Below are 21871 nucleotides of genomic sequence, written 5' to 3' on the forward strand. Positions count from 1 at the left end.
TGAATGTGTCTTCCTGACTTTATCTGTGACTTGTTATGGGGCTTGAAAATCATCACTTAACTCAGTGCTTTTCCCTGCTATAAAATGAGGTTATGTCATCTTTCCTACTTACATCCTAGATCTGTCATGAATTCTATGGGTAAGTGAGATGACAGAAATTTAAAAAGTCTGAAAAGGAGAAAGCACCATATTAACCTTATCCAGAGCCAATGTCATATAATTAGGAATGTGGGTGCTGAGCCAGACTGCTCAGAGTTCACCCATGGCCTCGGGCTTTTTTATCTGGGTAGCTAAAATTAATTTCCTCTAGCAGCTAAAAACAATCAGAAGCGAAATGGTACACTTAATAACTTGCTTTCCAGGGCAAATTTTATTTGAGTATTTGCATTAGTTCAAAGAATGAGAAAACTTTGCTCTAAGGGCAGAGACTTCTTAGCAACTCCCTTATATTGAATGCATCCAAGGAGGGGGGGCCCAATTTTATGGGTACTCTCATTTCTTTTTTCTTCCTTTGGGTCCACCAGTGTTGAAGTGATGGGAGAATACACCTTAGTTCCCAGAGGCACTCATTAATTCTAAAGGCCACTGTGATTCTTGTAGAACTCCATTTTGGAGGCTTTGTTTTGGGAAATACAGATTATCAGCATTTGCAGTCTTGACTTCTAAATGTGTTTAATAGCTGGTTGAAAAAATAGCTCCTATTAGCCTCACTGCTTCTCAGGTCTTGTGCCACCATAGAAGAAAAAGCAACATGAAGAAATGAAGTCACTTTAACCACCCTCATCAGGGTAAAGACTGGGATGGCTCAAGGCAGCCATGGGGACAAACTGCCTGTTGGCATTTAGGGCTACAGCTTCCAGTGCTGAGTGTGTCCTGGGGGTGAAGGGTGACCTTCAGGAAGAACTTCTCATGATATCAAGTCATCATTTTGTCTGAAGTGGATTGACTGGCTTGTGTTGGGGGCAGGAAATAGGAGTTTTTCCAGAAACTGGTTTGTTTTTTTCCCCCATGATATGAGCTGGAAAGCTTCCTCTGCAACTTTGGCTTTTTCTGAGAAGTGAAATGAATGAGATGGGACCTGCTGTGTTGGTGCCCACCTTTGGAGCACTGCCTTTCGGGAAAGACCCAGTCTCCTGCTTCTGGCCAGCTTCAGTCCCCTAACTCTGTGCCTGGTGCATTTCTTTCCTTCCTGAACAGCAACATCTACATCGCACAGAGCCTGCTTTGTTCTCTCCCTCTTTGATGGTTAAACAATTGAATATAATGGCACAGTTTTAAAATGGAGTTTTATATAGTGGTGGCTTCCTCCTGCCTGATGTTAAGTGCTGTCTCTTCTTCCCAACAACTGAATGTCACTCTCTAGCATTCTTATAGGGCAGATGTTATAACTGCTTTCAAAATATGAAGCAGCGAAGCTCGCAGAGGTTAAACAGCTTGACTACAGATGTGATTTGGCAAGTGGCTGAGCCAGGACTCAGACCTGAACTGCACTGGCTGCAAAGCAACTCTCATTGTTATCATTTAACATATTTATCCTCTGTTTCTTTGAGTGATTGAGCTGCCTTTTAAAGAGAGACACTTATGAAAGAAATTGAGGAAGACACGAAAAGATGGAAAAACATTCCATGCTCATGGATTGGAAGAAGAAACATTGTTAAAATGTCTATGCTGCACAGAGCAACCTATGCTTTCAATGCAATCCCCATCAAAATGCCATTGACATTTTTCACGGAGCTGGAACAAACAATCCTAAAATTTGTATGGAACAAGAAAAGACCCTGAATCACCAGAGGAATGTTGAAAAAGAAAACCAAAGCTGGGGGCATCACAATGCCTGACTTCAAGCTATATTACAAAGCTGTTATCATCAAGAGCAAAAACAGACACATAGATCACTGGAACAGAATAGAAACCCCAGAAATGGACCCTCAACTCTGGTCAACTAATATTTGACAAATCAGGAAAGAATATCCAATGGCAAAAAGACAGTTTCTTCAGTAAATGATGCTGGGAAAATTGGACAGCCACATGCAGAAGAATGAAACTGGACCATTCTCTTATACCATACACAAAGACAAACTCAAAAGGGATGAAAGACCTCAATGTGAGATAGGAATCCATCAAAATCCTAGAGAACATAGGCAGTAACCTCTTCTACATTGGCCATAGTGACTTCTTTTAAGACACGTCTCTAAAGGCAAGGGCAACAAAAGCAAAAATGAACTTTTGGGACTTCGTCAAGATAAAAAGCTTCTGCACAGCAAAGGAAACAGCCAACAAAACTAGGAGGCAAACCACGGAATGGGAGAAGATATTTGAAAATGACATTACAGATAAAGGGATGATATCCAAAATCTATAAAGAACTTCTCAAACTCAACACCCAAAAAATAAATAATCCAGTCAAGAAATGGGCAGAAGACATGAACAGACACTTCTCCAAAGAAGACATACAAATGGCCAACAGATACATGAAAAAATGTTCAATATCACTGGCCATCAGGGAAATACAAATCAAAACCATAATGAGATACCACTTTACACCAGTTAGAATGGCAAAAATTAACAAGACAGGAAACAACAAATGTTGAGGATGTGGAGAAAGGAGAACCCTTTTACACTCTTGGTGGGAATGCAAGCTGGTACAGCCACTCTGGAAAACGGTACGGAGGTTCCTCAAAAAGTTGAAATAGAGCTACCCTATGACCCAGAAATTGCACTACTAGGTATTTACCCCGAAGATACAGACGTAGTGAAAAGAAGAGGCACATGCACCCCAATGCTCAGAGCAGCGATGTCCACAATAACCAAATTGTGGAAGGAGCCGAGATGTCCTTTAACAGATGGATGGATAAAGAAGATGTGGTTCATATGTACAATGGGATATTACTCAGTCATTGGAAAGGATGAATACCAACCATTTGTATCGACATGGATGGAACTGGAGGGGATTATGCTAAGTAAAATAAGTCAAGCAAAGAAAGACAATTATCATATGGTTTCACTCATATGTGGAACATAAGGAGTAACATGGAGGACCACAGAGAAGGGAGGGAAAACTGAATGGGAAGAAATCAGAGAGGGAGACAAGCCATATGAGTTTCTGGACTCTGGGAAACAAATAGGGTTACAGAAGGAGGGGGGTGGGGGGATGGGGTAATCGGTTGGGGTTAAGGAGGGCATGTGTTGTGAAGAGCACTGGGTGTTATATGCAACTAATGAATTGTTGAACACAACATCAAAAACTAATGATGTACTATAAAAAAAAAAGAGACCTTCCTTCCTCAAAAATTTAAAAACAGAATTACCATATGATCCAGTAATTCCACTACTGGGTATTTACCAAAAGAAAATGAAAACACTAATTTGAAAAGATATATGCACCCCTATGTTTATTGCAGCGTTATTTACAACAGTCAGGATATGGAAACAACCCAAGTGTCCATCGGTAGATGAATGGATAAAGAAGAGGTGGTATACACAATGGAATATTATTCAGCTGTAAAAAAGAATGAAATCTTGCCACTTGCAACAACGTGGATGAACCAAGAGGGTAAAATACTAAGTGAAATAAGTCAGTCAGAGAAAGAGAAATACTGTATGATTTCCCTCATATGTGGAAGTTAAGAAACAAAACAAATGAAGAAAAAAAAAAGACAAACAAAAAACCAGACCCCTAAATACAGAGAATAAACCAGTGGTTACCAGAGGGGATATAGATGGGGAGATGGGCGAAACAGATAGAGGGGATTAAGAGTGCACGTATCATGATGAGCACTGAGTAATGTATAGAATTGCTGAATCACTGTATTACAAACCTGAAACTAATATTACACTGAATAAAAAAAAATACAGGGAGACCCTGCCACGTGAGTCTTGGATATCCCGTTTTTACACTCAGGGTCACTGACATAGTATAATTTGGAAAGGGTCACTGAAATCGCGTAATTTGTTTGATTTACTTCGTACAAAGCTTAAAGGACAGTGTATTGTCAATTCCTGAATGAGCTAGTCTGCCCCCAGCTCACTGCTGCCTAACTCCCCCTAAATGCCTTGTCTGTGTTGAACATTTCATGGGTCAAATCAGTATCTGAGAAGGGATAGAGGATAACTTTTGAGCGGGGAATGGGTCATTAGCAGAGATGGACTATTCCCTGTACAATCAAAGTGACTGATTCTGTCATTAAATAATTCTATTCTTTCCCCAAAAGGACACGGGCGAAACACATAATTCAGTGTGATCTACTTTTGAAAGCTCTGTAGGACTTTCCATAGAAATACGTTCCTAGATGAAAACAAATGTTATCCTGATTTTGATTTGATTTAGGATGACAGGGTTTAGAAGTCAAGGATTTTCTATCATTGGGGCAAGAAGCTACTGTTTGGTTCATACTATATTCATTCATTCATTCATTCATTCATTCATTCATTCATTCATTCATTCAACACGTACTTGTTGAGCATCACCCTGCACCAGGCACTGCGGAGGATAAACTGAGTATGATTGGCTCTATAGCTGAGCTCATTTAGTTCTTTCTTTCATGTTTTCATTGATTGAGCATTTCCTGTGAGTCAGATGCTGTGTTGGGAATTACAGAGAGGAACAAGACAAAAATAATAAGGCAAAATCCCTGCTTCCAAGGGTCTCCTACATAAGTCGGCAACAGAGCACACTATGAAGAGGGCTATGTTCAAGGTAAACTGAGGATTCAGTGTGAGTGGAGAAGACAAACTGACTGAATGTCCTGGGAAGCTGGAGGAAGTTTCCACTTGAAGGCAACTCTTCAGCTGAGAAGCATGAACCCCCAGGGATACACTTGACCTTCAGAATGTTTCAGAATTAGGGTATTTAATAATAGATTGTCAATGTGAAAAATAATGCAGAGTTGTCAATACTTCCCTACTTTTTACAAGATTTATTTATTTACTTATATGAGAGAGAGAGCCTGAGCAGGGAGAGGGGCAGAGGGAGAGGAAGAGGGCGAAAGGGACAAGCAGATTCCATGCAGAGTGCAGAGCCCGACACGGGGCTTGACCTCACAACCCTGAGATCGTGACCTGAGCCGAAATGAGGAGTCAGATGCTCAACTGACTGAGCCACTCAGGCACCCCAATATTTACCTATTTATATTGCATAAAATCTGTGAAGTGGACCAAATAAATAGTTTGACAATAAGTTATTCAGAATTTCATATTTTCTCAACTTGCTAAATCGTCCACTCTATAAGATTCTTCGATTGCATTTTTCTCCTTTCCACAAAACATACCTTTGCCCCAGAACCATCTCCAGCCAAGTCAGTGAGAGATTTGTTAGCTTCACATCCACAGGATATGGTCCCCTGAGAAGCTCAGAGGAATGGACTCCTAACATTGCAGGGAAATCCACAAGCCTATGGAGGCACAGGATGGAGGAGATGGTTCCTAGTCCGATGTTCCAGGGACCTAATCAGCCAGAATCATCACTCAAAGATGAGGCTGTGGAGGACCAAGGGGCTTCTGAATGCTGGAGCAGAGCAACATCTGAACCCAACCAGGTCAGCACAAATGTCATAGACTTCTGAAGGGGGAAATGGAGCCCAAGGGTGCCAAACTCTCGCAAAATACCAAGCATTTTTTGTTTGTAGAAAGGCTTCTTAAAAAAAAAAAAAAACCTAGCTTACAAAAATTATACACATAGACCACACATCTTGTGAAAACTTGAAACAGAAGAGAAGCCTACACCATGCAAATAGTCCTCCCCCACAAATTAGTTTCCATATGTATACAGAGGAGAAGGGGCATGTTTTGAGGTTCTAACAGACGATCCTCACTATATTTCCTTGTACCCTGGGCCCTTCTGATAGCTGTAGCCCAAGCAGCACCCAATGATTTGGGAAGGGGATGGCACAGCAGAAGGCAGGGAAGAGGTTTTGAGCCTCATGAGTCCAAGCCCTGAGTTGACAAGAGAATGAACTTGGACAAGATGAGTAAGGGGAAACGTCTCGCCCTCTAATTAGAGGAAGGCATGTTGGGATCGAGGAACCAAGAGGAGGGGAAGGAGAATTTAGATGCTGGTGGATCCCCTGCTTGTCCTACCCCTTCTCCCAGGCTGGGATACAGAGTCAAGGGCAGGAGGGTAATAGGTTGGGGGATGTAGGTCCAGAGGGCATCTGTTATCCCTTTCCCAGGTAGAACCTGGAGAGGCACCGAGACCCGAGGGGAGAAATAGTTCATGGGGAGTCTGTACAGAAGGGCCTGAGAAAATGTCATAGACAATCCGGAGGCCTAGGGTGGTAGTGAAGCTGAACTATGATTGTGAATCAGAGAGTAGCACGAACGGTGCAAAGGGAACCCTGAGAGCTCAAGGGCCATGTGGGTGAGAAAATGACGATGCCCTGGCAACACTGGGGTGTTCTGATAGCTGAGAACTGGGCAGGAGGACCCACATGGATTTCTGTTGCAGTGTGGATGGAGGAAAATGCCAAGGGCCAATCCCTGCCCACCTCCTGTCTCCCAATATCCTGGAAAAAGGGCCCCTGGAACTCGGGGCAACCTCTTGGGAAGGGATCCTCAAGACGACCGAGATTAAGGTTCTGCCACTTGGTGTCGTGTGAGATGAAGGTTAAAAGTACAATTTAGTTCAAGCACAAGAAAGTAAAGTTCCCTATCTTTCACACTTAACTTTATGGTCTGAGATTCATTCTCGCTATAAATGAAGCCCACATACATCCCTCTTTGGGTAAATATAAAAAGTAGCTTACTGGGTATCTTGTCGAGCATTTGGCCTTTTCTTTACTGAAACTTAACACCGCAGGTGTCATTTCTATGTCAGTATATCTAGATCTCTCTTTATCTACCTCACTATTTGCAATGGCTGCAAGCTTTTCACTATACACATTTAGTACAATTCACTTAACCAGGCTTCTTTTGGTGGGTGTTTCATTTCTCTCTAGTCTGCTATGATTCCCCAGATATTGCAATAAATATTCTTGTTATTCTTGTACACGTGTCTATGTAAGTGTGCCGGGGATAATTCCTGGAAGTGGAATTACTGGGTCACAGGGTATGTGCAATTGCAATTTGCATAGATATTGCTAAACAGCCTTGAAGAGGCTGCATGATTTACGGCCCCCCCACAGTGTTTGACAATGCCTGTTTTTCTACTCCTTGCCAACACTGTGACATTAAGCTTTTTGATCTTTCCTCATTTAAATAGGTACAAAATGGTAATTTAATAAGCATTTTTGAATTTTCAATGACGTGAGCATCTAAACCCATGATTAAAGGCCACTTGAAAAAAACCAGCTAATACTTATTTAGTGTTTACTCTGCCATGTGCTGGATACTATTTTAAATGATTTATAGAGATCAAATTCTTGAAGAGTTAAAACAAGTCTATGAACTAGATGCTATTACTGCCTCTGTTTTGCATATGTAGAAACCATAGCACAGAAAGGTCAAGCCACCAGGCCAAGTTTTTACAGCTAGTAAATGGTAGAACCAGGATCTGAATCCAGGCAGGCTGGCTCCAGAGGTCTTGGTCTTAACCACACTACGTCCTGCGTTAAAGGGCTTCGGAATGGGCCTGGGAGGAGATCAATAAGGGTAAACGTGCTGGCCTAGAATGTGAATAAAGGAACCCTGTTACCAGGGGATGAAGGAGAGAGGAAGTGCAGACAATTGTTTTTGTCAGCTAGCCTCTGATGCCCTGGAGACCTGGGTCAAGAATAAAGCAGACTGCTACTACTAAAGACCCTTAAAGTCGGACTAAAGATTTCCAAGTAATCATATCATAAAATCCCACTTCATAGAGAAGACAATGGCAGCTTTCGGTCTTTTTCAAAGCCTCTCGAGGCTGACTTCTGAGACCACAAAAGATCCCTGAGGGTGTTCATCCTGGAACCCCCTTGCCCAGTGTGTCTGAGGGGGTACAGGCACCGCTGGGCCAGGGTAGACCACCTGTTGTGGTTTGCCAGCCTCTTCCGGGTGCAACACACACCGTGCACGCTGCCTGTGGACAGCACCTGCTTCCTTGGACACCCTCAGAATCTCCTCCTGGCAGCAGATAAGGTAGCCGCAGACCAGATCCTAACCCCTCGGCTGCTCCCACTTCACTGCTTTCTCTTTCACGCAGCGTTGTCTCGGTAGGTCCCCATGCCATGGCGTTGAATGACGCTGTTCTGGACCCAGCGCTCCACCCGCCCCTGAAGACAGACTGCAACTCCAAAACTTTTACTCCCAAAGAGAGATGGGATGGCCCCTGTGAATGAAGGAGGGCGGCAGGACTGCCCCTCTCTTCACAGTTCATCGCCAGGACTTCGTTTCATGCAACCTGGCTCATACGTTATTCTCAGGGGCCAGGGACTCTACAGGGAACAAAAGGAGGCGACCTGGGTTGTCAAGGATGGGTTCCTCCCCAGCTACACAGCATCTCAAACACCGGCCTCTTGCCTTCCACTTACTGCCAGTTCCTTTGAGACAAAAGAAAATCAGCAGAACCCACTTCTCTAAGTGGTGGCATCAGTGTCATTATGCAAAACAGACCACGCCGAGACCGAGCCAGGGCTTTAGACACGGGGGTCAGTGAGGGCATCCACACTCCATCTGTGAAGCCTAAGAAGTAACAAGTGGCGTGGGTCCTGAGATGGAAGGAACCATAATTTCAGTCAATGGGACAAATCCTGCCACAGGGATAGGGCCAAAAGGTGGAGCCTACTTAGCAAATCAAAGGAAACGACTGTAATGGTCCAATTCCCTGGATTAAAGTGATGCATTGTGATGAGGCAAGAGAGAAATAAAGGGGTGTTTGAAGATGGAACTTATGCAGATTGCACCCAGAGGCCTCTGATGGATGGGAAGGCCAGGCCTGGTGATGTCTCCTAATTATGGTGTTTGTAAGGGGTTATGCATTGGTGACCTCGGGGTAACTGGCACTGACCTCAGAGTGGGTTTTCCTTTTGGGAAGAATTCCAGATCTTTTTATTTCTTTTTGAGGGAATTCTAAGAGCCCAGGTTTCACCAATACTCACATCCACTGCCTTCCATTTGGTTTTTTTGGGGATACTTATTCTTGAATTTTAGAGATTAGAGAAGAGAACTATTGATATTCTTCTGGGATGTTCTCCGATGAGCTCTTCCTCCCTCTACTTTCCCTCTAGCACTCTGGAGGGGTGACTTCTGACCCCAAACCACATGGTTCTTTGGTCCCTTGGCTCTAACAAAAATCTCTGGTATGTGAGGTGTATTTTAGACTCTCGACTTTTGAGTATAACTTTTCTATGTGCATTTTTTCGTCCTCTCTGCTCCGTGTCTAAACATCTTCCTTTGCTGGAACACAAGGACCCTCAGATATTTTATTTCTTGTCACATCAGCTTCTTGCCCAACAACTAAGCCTCCTGCAGCAAAGCAACAACACAGGCAGCACACAGGTTGTTCTAACCGGGGCTCATGGCAGGATGGAAAGAGAATGAATGGGCTCTATGGATATGAGACTGAATCAAGCTCTTGACAATTTATTTCTCTGTGAATTGGAAGATGGACTTTAGTTTCTTCATCTGCACACCGAGGCTGTGAATAGCTGCCTCACAGGTAGTAAGGATTAAATAGGAAAGAACACTGCAGCATAGCTATTACACCCTACATCCTCATAAATGTGAGTTCTTGAACAGTTCTTTAAATATACCTTTAACTCTGGTCCCAGTTCCCTTTGCTGGATCAAATAAAGTTTTTTGTTTTTGTTTTTGTTGGTTTGTTTGTCAGTAGCTTCCCTCTAGATACATCCTTGGTCAGGACCACGGATCTTCTCTTTCACCAACTCCCATTGATCAATGGTTCTCATTCAAGTTTGTTGAAGACACCCTGAGATTTCTGGGGTACTGTTTTTTCCCTGAAGAATAGGGACCATTGCATGTTCAAGAACCAGCACACTGCCCAAGTTCTAGGGAATGTTCAGGAAACATGCTGAACAAATGAATGACTGAAAACTGATTCTGACTAGTCAACCAAAACTTTGCTAGCATTAATGTTTCTGGATGCACTGACACTTCAAGAGGAGCGTGCAGTGTAAAGGATAGAAGAAAGAAGAAATGGGGGGCACCTGGGTGGCACAGCGGTTAAGCGTATGCCTTTGGCTCAGGGCGTGATCCCGGCATTACGGGATCGAGCCCCACATCAGGCTCCTCCGCTATGAGCCTGCTTCTTCCTCTCCCACTCCCCCTGCTTGTGTTCCCTCTCTCGCTGGCTGTCTCTATCTCTGTCAAATAAATAAATAAAATCTTTAAAAAAAAATAAAAGAAAAAGAAAGAAGAAATGGGACCACACAATAATCAAGTATCTGTAGACTTACCAGTTTTATAAACTGGTGTTTCTCTTCAAAGGAAAAGCTGCGTGAGTCTAAGCACAGGCGACAGATTCACTGTCCCTCCTGCTACACAAATCATGGACTGAAAGATTCAATCCTTGAGTGTGTCCACATCCACAGAGACACTGGCCCAGTCCAGAGATAGGACATTTGGAAGTTGAATTAACTGCTGGTGATTGTTGGGTAAAATAGAAATCTCTGACCTTTCCTCAACAGATAACCTGATATCAAAAATCAAAGGTCACCTCAAATTCATCAACATTCCTTTAATGAGGCGGGGAACTCCTAATGGTAAACTCAACAGCTGAGTAACAGGATGACGATACAACAATAGGGAGAGAATCAAGGCACTGAGGTCAAAGCATGGAGCCAACACCCACCTGGGATGGGGTATAAAAGGCCCAGGAGGGAAGGAGGTTGTCAGACTCAGTGGCTTGGCCTTCTCAGCTGCTCTGAACCTTCTGTGCAACCTCAGCCTAACACCATGACCTCCTGCTACGTCAGCTCATCCCACTGCCCCGGCAGCATCAGGATGCCTGCAGCAACAAATGTCTGTGGGCCCTCCATTGACATTGGGTGCCAGCCTGGGGCAGAGGCCAAGGCTGCATCCCTGTGCCTGTCAGCCACCCTGGCACATGCCAACCGACCGCGTGTCGGGTCAACCCCTCTGGGCCAGCCCAGCCTCTGTATGCCCTACAGCTGCTGCACCGCTTGCCCCTTGCCGGGGACTTGCAACATTCCCGGCAACATTGGAGTCTGTGAGAACTATGTGGAAGGTGCTCCCAATGGCCATGAGAAGGTGACCATGAAGTTCCTGAACGATCGCCTGGCCAACTACCTGGAGAAGGTGCGCCAACTGGAGCGGGAGAATGCGGAGCTGGAGACTAAGATCCGAGAGTCCAGCAAATGCCACGAGTCCACCAAGTGTCCAGACTACCAGTCCTACTTCCAGACCATTAAGGAGCTCCAGCAGAAGGTGAGGTTTGGAGTAGCCTGGGGTGTGCTGGGTTGGAGGAAGGTGGAAGGGCATGGCAGGCAAAAAGCTCAAGGAGCTTTGGGTGCTTTGATTCTCTTGAGTATGAGTGTAGATGCCACCTGTAGAGCTGGAGCCCAGAGCATGATGTTTTGTGTGCGAACTGTCTTTCTGCTTTTCCTCAGATCCTGTGCAGCAAGGCTGAGAATACCAGGCTGATTATCCAAATTGACAATGCCAAGCTGGCTGCTGATGACTTTAGAATCAAGTAAGTAGGGCTAGGAAGAGGGTTCAGAGGGACTCCTCTTTTTTATTCTATTTCTAGGTGCCCCTCATGGGACTGGCCCAAAGTAGGTGTTTGAAAATAGTTGCTGACTAGAAGCATGAATGGATCAATACAAAGTGTTCACTTTCTTCCTTTCTAAACCATAACTTAACCTATTACTAGAAATGGTCCTTATACAGGAGAAAGAGAACAAAAGCATTGAAACAAAAAGAGGAAGAATCATCTAGATCAGTCAGGTCCCATGTCATTTTCTCCTCACATCTAGAAGATAAGAGAGCTTTGTGTTACAGCCAGAAACAAAACCAAGTCATTGCAAGAAGAAACTCCCAGTGCACTGGTTGTTGACAGATGCACTGACTCTTGGCCAAATTTATCAGTGGGAGGAATTGTCACTGTAGCTCCTTGGTATCAAGAATTGCAATTGAATGAATGAGAAAGGCATAAAAATCATTCAAAATAATTAATCCATGGGGTAAGCTAGGAAACTGTAGGTCCAGAAGGCTTACTTTTAAGCCATTCTTTTTTCCGGCGAAATTATCTTTTATGGCAGAATGAACACTGCATTCTAGTTTGAACACTTAGGTTGAATCCATGTTTTTACTATTAACCAAGGTATACAATCCTGGATAATCCATTTATTCTTTCTTAGCCTCAGTTTCCCATTTCATCCCATCCAGTGGGCATAATGATACTTGTCCCGACTATGAGCTCTGTAGCTACATGATCCAACAGAGTGAATGTTGATTAATTGAGGAAATGAGGATCTAAGTTGGTGGGAACTGGGGGCAGCTGAGAGGGGATGTCCTTGGCATCCTGCTGACCTTGCATCTCCTGTGCTGGAAGGCACGAGAGTGAGTTCTCCCTGCGCCAAGTGGTAGAGGCGGACATGTGTGGGATGCACAAGCTCATGGATGACCTGAGCCTGGCCAAGGCTGACCTGGAGGCGCAGCAGGAGTCCCTGAAGGAGGAGCTGCTCTGCCTCAAGAAAAACCATGAACAGGTCTGGGCCCGGGGCTGCAGACCCTTGGGGGAGGGCACGGGGCAGGAAAGGGAGCACTGCTCACCTGTGGCTCTGGGATTAGGACTTGGGCTCAGTTGGCATCGGGATGAAGGGTTGACCTAAGTCTGGGAGTCAGTCTGACTGTGTGGGAGGTGGCAGAGGGGGAGTTTCTGGTCTGTAAAGGTTTGCCTTGTCAACTGAGGAAGGTGTCCAAATGGGCTCTTCTCAGGGGACCGTGGGCAAGACCTTTTACGTCAGTGCACGAGTGGGGTCTCCCCTCATGCTGTTTGTCTGGGAAGGGGTTCAGGTGCCTTCTGCTCTGTCAAAAGCCCTTTCCTCACTCCGGGTGTGGGTCCTTCTGTTCCTGCAGGAAGTGAGCATTCTGAGGAGCCAGCTGGGGGACAAGCTCCAGATTAAGCTGGATGTTGAGCCCACCGTGGACCTGAGCAGGGTGCTGCAAGAGATGCGGTGCCACTATGAGGCCCTGGTGCAGACCAACCACAATGATCTGGAGGAGTGGTTCCAAGACCAGGTGAGCGTGCTGCCTCGGAGCAGGGAGGGACCCAGGCTTCCACCCGGGCAGGGGGGTGATCATGTCTCTGTGCCCTTGTGCTTCAGTCTGAAAGCATCAGCCAGCAGGACATGTCCTGCTCCGAGGAGCTGCGGTGCTGCCAGTCGGAGATCCTGGAGCTGAGACGCACGGTGAACGCCCTGGAGGTGGAGCTTCAGGCCCAGCACAGCCTGGTACGGTCCTCCACCCTCACCACGCTGCTAGAGCCACAGGCCATGGCCTGCTAGCAGCAGCTCTCAGAGTCCCGCTCATCAGTTCCACTGACAGTCAGAGCTCAGGGTCTGGGTCCCTCTGTCCTTGGGGGAGGTGCCTTGCTGTCAAGGTTAGTTTGATCCTGGAAAATGGTTCCCTTTACGAGTCAACCCCACCTCCTTTAGAATACCGTGTGGAGGTGCAGACACTCACTCATTCCACAAGGTCTCACTGGGTGTCTACTTGGTCAGGTACTGGGAATCCAGGGATGACCAGGACACTGTTCCTCAAGTTAGATTTTTTGTGGAAAGTCATGATGATATTGGTGGTGATTCCTCTAGAGTTCTGGGACTGTCCTGTGACCTCTTGGCATGTGCCCCCTGGTGAGATTGGCCATGATTTTCACTGGCGAATTTTGGGACACCTCGGTCTCTTACCCCATTATTTCCCATTACAGAAAGATTGTCTGCAGAACTCCCTGTGTGAGGCTGACGCCCGCTTCGGCACTGAGCTGGCCCAGATGCAGATCCTGATCAGCAACGTGGAGGAGCAGCTGTCCGAGATCCGGGCTGACCTGGAGCGGCAGAACCAGGAGTACCAGGTGCTGCTGGACGTCAAGGCCAGGCTGGAGTGCGAGATTGCCACGTACCGGAAACTTCTGGAGAGTGAGGATTGCAAGTATGTGTGATTGGGTCAATTTCTGGGCAAGCCCCATACCTGAATACCAGGGGATTCCACCGGGATCACTGGTGGTTGTGTAAGGAGATCTTATCATAAAGAACAAGCCTCCCTGTGCATACTGGCTTAGTGATGCACTCAGCTCTCTGGTGTGTGCAGATTTTACTGTGGATCGACTGTTACATAAACAATAGCTGGTTCCTAAGCCGAGTCCCCCCAGAGGGCTCCTGGATGTGGAAAGACATAAATGGAAGAGGAACTGCTCATACAGATTTCATGGGGCCCTGTGACTTGGTGGCAGATCCATCCTTTACCCTTTGGTTCTTGCCCTTTCTGGGCATCCCTGAGACATCTTTGTACCCCTGTGTCTAACTCTTCTTCTCTCTCTCCCCCTACAGACTCCCCATCAATCCCTGCTCTACGGCTGCCGCCTGTGTCGTTTGTCCAGGCTGTGCCCCTGCCACCTGTAGCTCTCTCTAAGCCAGTGGCGCCCGCGCTGAGAACCGATTCCGAAGGTCTGAGTGCCAGTGCGGAAGGTCAAGGCCAGCTGCACTGGGGCTAGGATTGCCCTCACCTGCTTCGTCTTCCTTCCAGGAAGACCAAACTCACTGGAGGCATTTTGGCTGAATCAAAGTGTAACAGAAACTTCCAGCAGTGGCTCCCTGTGAGTCCCTGTGCTGCATTTCTCCCCCAATGCTGTAATTGTCTTTCACTTAAGCTATTGTTTGGTCCCAGTACCTCTTCTGGGATTTTGGTTCTATTCCAATGCTTCAGACTCTCCTAAGATGTAATTGGATTCCTGTACAAAATGGTCAATAAACCTCCTTCCTGCATTAAGTGCTATACTTCTGGTGTTTTGCAGTCTATGTGGTACGACAAAGAGCTCTGGCCCTCAAGACCTTGGGTGGTCATTCGTTCTGACGTGTCTTGTTGCTCTCTGGGGCACTGGGGTCTTAGCCTCTGGATGAAGGCCCTTTGCTGACCTTGGATATGTACTTACCTTGGCCATCGATCCCTACGGATCGGTGAAAGGAAGCCACGTTGGCTGCCAGGTTTGAATTCCTTCAGAACAGCTCAGAACTAACATGTTCCTACCCTGCTTTTGGCATTTTCAGCCTCTTGGCATTTTGTCCAAGAGCAAAATCACACGACTTAGAGTTCCAGTCCAGCGAAAAGGAGGTCATGCTGAGAATTGCCCAGGCCAGGTCGCCAAGTTTTTTCTCTCACTCAAATTGTCCCTTTTATGGAGGTGTGGCACCCCCCCTGCTCTCTTAGATTGGGCGTTGGGGGCAGTTGTCTGGGTCCTGAGGATATTTTCCTCCAGGGAGATGTGTGCTCGTCTCCATTGCTGTTGCGTTTGAAGCGCCGATGGTGAGGAACGCAGTTGGCATGAGTGCTCCGAATGCCTGTCTCCCTCTTGGACATGGCTCGGACCCAGGCCCAGCTGGGTCACAGCCAGACATGGCGGGAGAGCACCTGAGAGATTATGTGCCTTCTTTGCTGTGCTCGTCAGTTTAGCAACTGGAGTGTGCTGAGCACTTCCAAGAATGAAAATCTCAGATTTCGGCTCACCTGTGTACGCTGGTCCAAAGACCAATGCAGAACTGGTTCTCTTGCATGGTAGCCTAGTATGGGGGAAAGAGCAAGTGCTCTGGAGTTGGGCAGATCTGGGCTCAAATTCCATCCTCTGTGACACTAGTTAAGTGAAATTGGCCAGGCTGCTACACTCTCTTGAGACCTATTCTTCAGTTGTAAAATTAGAAAAATATCATTTCCCCTTCACTGTTGTTGAGGGATAATCCATACAACGCTTCTGGTATAGAGAGGGTGTTCAACGGCTATTGGCTTAATGGGCTCCCTGGGAACCAGGAGGGATGATCTTTTCCTCTTAGAAGGAAAGAGGGACTAAAGATGGGGTAGCAGAACCCATCAGCAGTATCAAGGGTCACGTATTTCCAAGTCGGTGGCCTGGAAGTTTGACCACCCTCCTTGTCCACTTCTAAGCAATAAGGAAAACCAACCACTCTTGTTATGGGAGCTTAGTGTTTCTCTCCAAATGGCCTAACCAAAATAATACAAAAAAAGCATGCTTTGAGCTGTCAGAGGACAAGTGGGCTCTTGTGGGCTTCCTTCTAACAAGTAACTTACAAGAATCACATGCTTTAAGGAGTAGCCATAACCTTTTCATGTGCTAGGGTCATAAGAATCTGACCTGTTCCCGGCTTGCCTGGCCGGGTCACAATCTGAATGCACTCTAATTTGGGACCCGTGTGGCTATTGGGTGTGGTAGGAAAGACAACTGGGACACAGGGGGACTGCCAGCTAGGGAGGGTGGCAGTTGGCTCTCCAGCCTGGCTCAGGGCACCGGGACACTGTGGTTTTACAATCATCCATAATTAAGCCCGAGGGCTCAGGGCGCCCTCTGGTGCAAAACCCAAGCACTTCTCCACTCCCAGACTGGTTCTCTCATCCGTGCATTCCGCGCTGGGCCCTCTGGCCTCCCTGCATCCCACTATCCTCACGGGTTGGACAGATAGGGACCCTAGGTGCAGTATCTAGTTTTGCTTTGGTCGCAGGAACTTCAACCCGGTTGGTTATTTTTCCTCCCCGGAGACTTTTGCTCCCTTGGCTTGGGACCAGATCCAGTTTTGAGCCCGCTCGCAAGTACTAGGCCCACTAGTCTTCAGATTACTGCACCTGCACTACCAATGCGTTGATCTGTAATATTTGTTTCCAGGCTTCGCACAAAAACACCAGGCCCCTCCACTCATTGCCGTTTTTTACTCCAAATGCCATTTCTCCCAAATACCAGCAAAGAAAGGAGAGAAGGTGGCTGGCTGCAGGCCCCAGGGACAGAAGCTGGCAGTCACCATGCAAGCTTTGGGGAAGGGCCCACACTTCCGCTCCCACCACTGTTTACACCCGGAAGCGGAGAATGTCGAGATGGAATTCTGGACTTTTCCGAACGGGAACATTTTTTATTCAGATACTAATTTTTGTGTGACGTGGTCCATGATACCTAAGGCTCCGCCTCGCCACCCACTCGGCGTCCTGCCTTCATCTTCCTGACTAAAAACAAAATCAAATCCGCCCCCTCTGTTGGCCACTTATAATAATCTTCCTGAGCTCATCGTATTGAATCATTTCTTCATTTTCTTTTCACCTAATTTAGTGTTTCTCCACTTTTTTCTCATCCCTGGCTTCTCTTTAACAAATATTAAAAAAAACCCCAACAACCCTCACTTCTCAATCACGTTGTTTTAGCTTTCAAAAATATAAATACCAGACCCAGTCACGGCTAAAAGACAGCTCAGTGAGAATGCAGGCTATTTGTTTTTAAATGACACTCCCTCTAACCAAAATGTCCTCCTCGCCACCTCCCCTCCATCACGGGGAGGGGACCCTCCCTTTGAGCATCGATGCCTGGTTCAGGTATGAGCCTCCAGGCTGACTCAACAGCTCTACCTGCCTGCCAGGTGTAAGAAATCCGAGTGACTCAGGAGAGGGTCTCAGTGAGTCCAAGCAACTCAGGCTGCTCTCGCCTGGCTCCAGGCCTTTCCCTCCGACCTCCTGATGGGCAGTCCCGCTGGGCTACATTTCATTCTCAAAACTTGAATTCAACATCTTCCCCCTTGAGCCAGCTCATTGCCTTGACTTCCTGGCTTCCCTTCCCACCACATTATTGTCCCAGGAACCTAGGGACCTCAAGGACACTATTGGGGTCGCTCCCTCCTTTGACTGTCATATACCGCAAATCACTCAGCCTTGCAGAGTCTTTTAATAGAGTCCTCATGTAACCCCTTGGCCCCCCATCCCTTCCTTCCTGTCGGCACCGCTGGATTTCATCACAGGCTGCTAGGAGCCTTGCAGGAGCCTCCTCCCCTCCCGTCTGCCCCATCTCCTCTGTGCCATGTTTACCCTGCACACACCACCAGCCTTTCACCGTCTCGCTTAATAGTTCCTGAGTGTGTATTATGTACTGGGCCCTGCGGCATGGGCTAGAGAGCACGCAGGACGGAGATTCAGTGCTCCCATTCCAGCGTGCATTCTGGGCAGTACTCTTCTTAAACTGCCACTTTGGTCATCTCTCTTGTCTGCTCGAAACCTCCAGAGGACTATGCCCTGTCCCCTGCTATACTTCTAGCTCTTGGGGCGAGCGTGAATCCCAGAGGGGACCGCGGCCCTGGTTTGTTGAATGAAGTGCGTGGAAGGAATGGGCATCTGTGGCGGCTGGCTGGGACCTTGGCATGGGCTTGAAGGTCTGGCCGACCTGAGCTAATGTTTCTCCGACTTTCTTTCCTAGTTTTGTGAGTTCAGACAAGTTACCTAAGCGCTCTGAGCTTTTCGCTTACGATGGGATTCTGGCAACCACTTTGCGGTGTGGTTGAAAGTTTAAAGCCCGAGGTACAATTATGGGGAGCACACAGCAGGTGGTCAAACACGATAGTGGGTATCATCTTTGAATATGTAGGTGTGTGTGCGTGAGAGAGAGAGAGAGAGAGAGAGAGAGAGTCATGAAATCCTGTGTGAGCGTCAAGCCAGATTCCCAGCGCCCATACAGTGTTTGTATTGCTTCACTTGACTTTCATCTGTCCGCTACAGACATTGTTTCAAGTGGACAGGCTTCGTACCCACAGGCTTGACAAACACTGGATGGGTTTCCCCTCGGGTCCCTCCCTTCTCCTTCCGTCTTAGATGTCCTTATAAAACAAACCTCTGTGCGGAAGAGTAAACTCGGAAGAAAACAAACAGAACTTGCTTCGGATATTAAAGACAACACAGGCTAACACATTTCCAACGTGCCCAGACATTGGCGTCTCTTGAGGGCATCAAACACCAGTTTGCTACATTGTGCTTCCTTTACACAGGCTGACGGTCACCAGGAAGCTCTTCTCTTTCTGTAGAACAGAGGTCCTGTTCTCAAAGTGTGCTCCCCAGACCCCAGAGTCAGTATCACCTGGGAACTTGTTAGAAATACAGACTCTTGGGCCTGACCCCGAACCTGCTGAATCAGATACCCTGGCAGGGGGGGCTGGCAGTCTGCCTTTCCGCAAGCCCTCCCGATGGTTCTGGTGCAGCCTGAAGTTTGAGAATCACCTGTGTAGAAGTCACGAAAATATAAGGAGACCGCTTTTTTTTTTTTTTGCATAAATTAGTATAAATTTCAGTTCTATAGGCTTTAAGTATGTGATGCGACTCTTGAGGTCTACATTTTTGTGTCATTCAAAGTTGTTGCTGTCGGGGCAGGCCTCTGTTGGCCACACACTCGCATTCCCGAGGTCGCACCCCTGCTGTTCCATAGCCCACCAGCACGGTTCTGCTTCGGAGTGTATGCCTGTGCTTATCTTTTTTTAGAAAATCCTTTCTCTTTTTCCTCTGCCTGTCCAAATCTTACCTATCTTTCAAGCTCCAGATAAAGTCTCTTGATGTCTCCCCCCACCCCTGCAGCTCTTTCTGTGACTTCTCTTTCCTTTGAGTGACAGGACCTATTTCTCTTTCTGCTCTGAGCTTTTTCGGAGGTGGGGACTTCTCTGATTTGTCACTGCAATCCTCATGGTGCCTTGAGAGGGCTTTAAATATTGGAGGAGCTTCTATGAATACTGAATCACTTGGAGTAGCTCCCTGGGACAAGTTCAGCGATGGTGGTAAACCTTGCCTTGGTGAATATTGCCCATATCTGTACACAGAGTGGTACAGATAGGTACCTACAGATGGGTACGTAACCCATCTGTAACATAGGTTAAGGGGAAATGTTCCCATGGGTCTCACTGATTGTACATGGGACCAGCTGACGGCTGGGTGGATATCATGGCTGAAGAGTTGGAGACACCAGCATACTGCACACAAGGGTCCTGGGCAAGGAGGTTTGCTGGGCCACCTGCTGGCAGCTCATCAGAAATTCCATTCTAGGGCCCTCACTTAAAAGTAGTAGAGACTCCATGGAGTGTATTCATAAGAATGTACTCAGGATGGCGAGGGGGAGTAGAACCATCTGTCGTAACGAGTTGAAGGTCGGCCGTGGGCAGAGTGATTGGATTTATCCTCTGTGGGACCCCGTGAGTAAAAGGAGAAAGTAAATTAACTAAAGGCAAACTCTCTGACTTACTTGCTAACATACCACGAGCACCCAGCATCAGAGCCTGCCTGGCACAGAAAGTGGACTCGCTCCACGTTTATTGAATGAATGCAGGAACAAATGAAAGCACAGACATAAACAGCATGGAGGAGGATATGTCTCTCTGCACAAAGGACTTTCTAACAGCCCCCCGTATTGTAAGCCCCCGAAGACACAGCTGGCTGTTATTTGTCTCTTGACTCCAGCCTCTTGCACAAAGCCTGGGAAACTGTAAGCCGCAGGGGCCCAGTTGGCCAATGATGGGATGGGCCTTCTGGAGAGTGGTGGACTGGACAAGGAGTTGGAAGGTTATCAGAAGGGATTTAGTGCCAAAGGGCCTTAGACTAGAAGACTTTGAGATCCCTTTTGGCTCTGATTCCATGTTTTAGGACCACCTAAAACACGTGCCTGCTGCCTCAAGAGCCCTCCTGGTGAAGTCATTCGTCTTAGGAATGGGGTCAAAGCAGCGTCTTCGTTAGCATAGCCTGGAAGCTGGCTGGCTGCCCTTTTCCAGGGCTTGCTGAACAACTGGCCACTGTCTGATTTCTTTATGAATAGAGGAGGCCATAAAGCTTCTGATGCTCTGAGTATGTCTGAAGATTAAGGAAATTTAAATTTTATTTTATAGTCTGCTAAGTAATGGACAATCAAGGTAGGTGCATTTCAAAGAAATGCACGAAGTTTCAAAAGATGAAAGATCAAAGTTCTTGAGTAGGTATCTCCTTAAACAAGGCGAAGAGGGAGTCAGTGGGTGAGAGGACCAGTGTCTTACAAGGAAAGCTGCCAGAAAGGAGGGGGAGGTGCCTGAGAACAGACACCATAAAGTACTAATCGCTGCCACCTTAATTAGCCTATAGACTCTAATACACAAAAACATACTTTTATTTCTTGGGAATCACAGATTACCCTGTTTCATTCACAAAGTTTTTTTTTTTTTCCCCACTTCCCAAACTACTTACTTGTCTCACACTTGCACAGGGAAATCTTAATTGCCCAAATCGGTTTCATTTTAATTCAGTTTAAAATACTTTAATTTCTCCTCTGATGTCTCCTTTGACTCATCGGTAATTAAAATGTGTCTATCCAGTTTTCAGACACCAAAATCAATTTGGAAGTTAGGTTTCTCTTTTGTTGTTGTGGTCTGATGTTGTCCTCAAATGTTTATACAAGAGACTTTCATCTCTTCTCTGTTACTTTCCTTCATAAGGAACCTCATATTTGGGAAGAGTCAGCTTCCAGGGGCAGATGCCCACCTTTGATTTGCCTTTATCTGAAGATTATCTGTGGGATGGTCCTGGCATTCAAGGCTTCCCACAACCTGGACTAAATGCAACTTTCCAGAGCCGGTGTATGTGTCTTCGTTATAAGTCCGCACAGCTATACTATTTGCCATTTCCCAGACATGTTTGATTCTGTTCATTTTGGTCTCCGTGAGAGATGGTCTCTCCCCCAGCCCCTCCTGGAAACCATCATTCAAAACACATTTTAAGTGCTCCCTGTTCCATGAAGTCTTTTTCTGGTCACCCAGTGTGCTCTCTTTTTAAAATCTATGCAGCTTTTTTTTTTTAACCCCCTCTCTTATTGCCTTTATAATAAAGGTCATTTACTTTCTTATTCCTCTTACTAAAATCTAAGCCCCTCCTCCGAGCAGGCTAAGTTGTGTCCCACAGTGGAGACCTCTATAGACATCGGCTGAAACAAACTAATTGTGATTTGT

The 21871-nt window shown here is 46.5% G+C and overlaps 1 protein-coding gene across 1 annotated transcript; it reads left to right on the forward strand.

Moving 5' to 3' along the window:
- Window positions 1–10750: 10750 nt before the first annotated feature.
- Window positions 10751–14891, forward strand: LOC113265176 (keratin, type I cuticular Ha7-like). The gene is made up of 7 exons (XM_026512278.4): window positions 10751–11315; window positions 11498–11580; window positions 12442–12598; window positions 12969–13130; window positions 13217–13342; window positions 13819–14039; window positions 14438–14891. Exons 1-7 carry the CDS (start codon window positions 10824–10826, stop codon window positions 14517–14519), a joined length of 1323 nt encoding a protein of 440 aa, XP_026368063.3. The 5' UTR covers window positions 10751–10823; the 3' UTR covers window positions 14520–14891.
- The last annotated feature ends 6980 nt before the right edge of the window (window positions 14892–21871 follow it).

This window comes from Ursus arctos, unplaced genomic scaffold (assembly GCF_023065955.2).
Source record: "Ursus arctos isolate Adak ecotype North America unplaced genomic scaffold, UrsArc2.0 scaffold_24, whole genome shotgun sequence".
NCBI lineage: Eukaryota > Metazoa > Chordata > Mammalia > Carnivora > Ursidae > Ursus > Ursus arctos.

Bases quoted from the DNA above. Each gene is read 5' to 3' on its own strand.
- LOC113265176 (XM_026512278.4), top strand. From the start codon at position 10,824: ATGACCTCCTGCTACGTCAGCTCATCCCACTGCCCCGGCAGCATCAGG. The intron at 13,131-13,216 runs GTGAGCGTGCTG...CTTGTGCTTCAG, and splicing joins AGGAGTGGTTCCAAGACCAG to TCTGAAAGCATCAGCCAGCA. The intron at 14,040-14,437 runs GTATGTGTGATT...CTCCCCCTACAG, and splicing joins CTGGAGAGTGAGGATTGCAA to ACTCCCCATCAATCCCTGCT.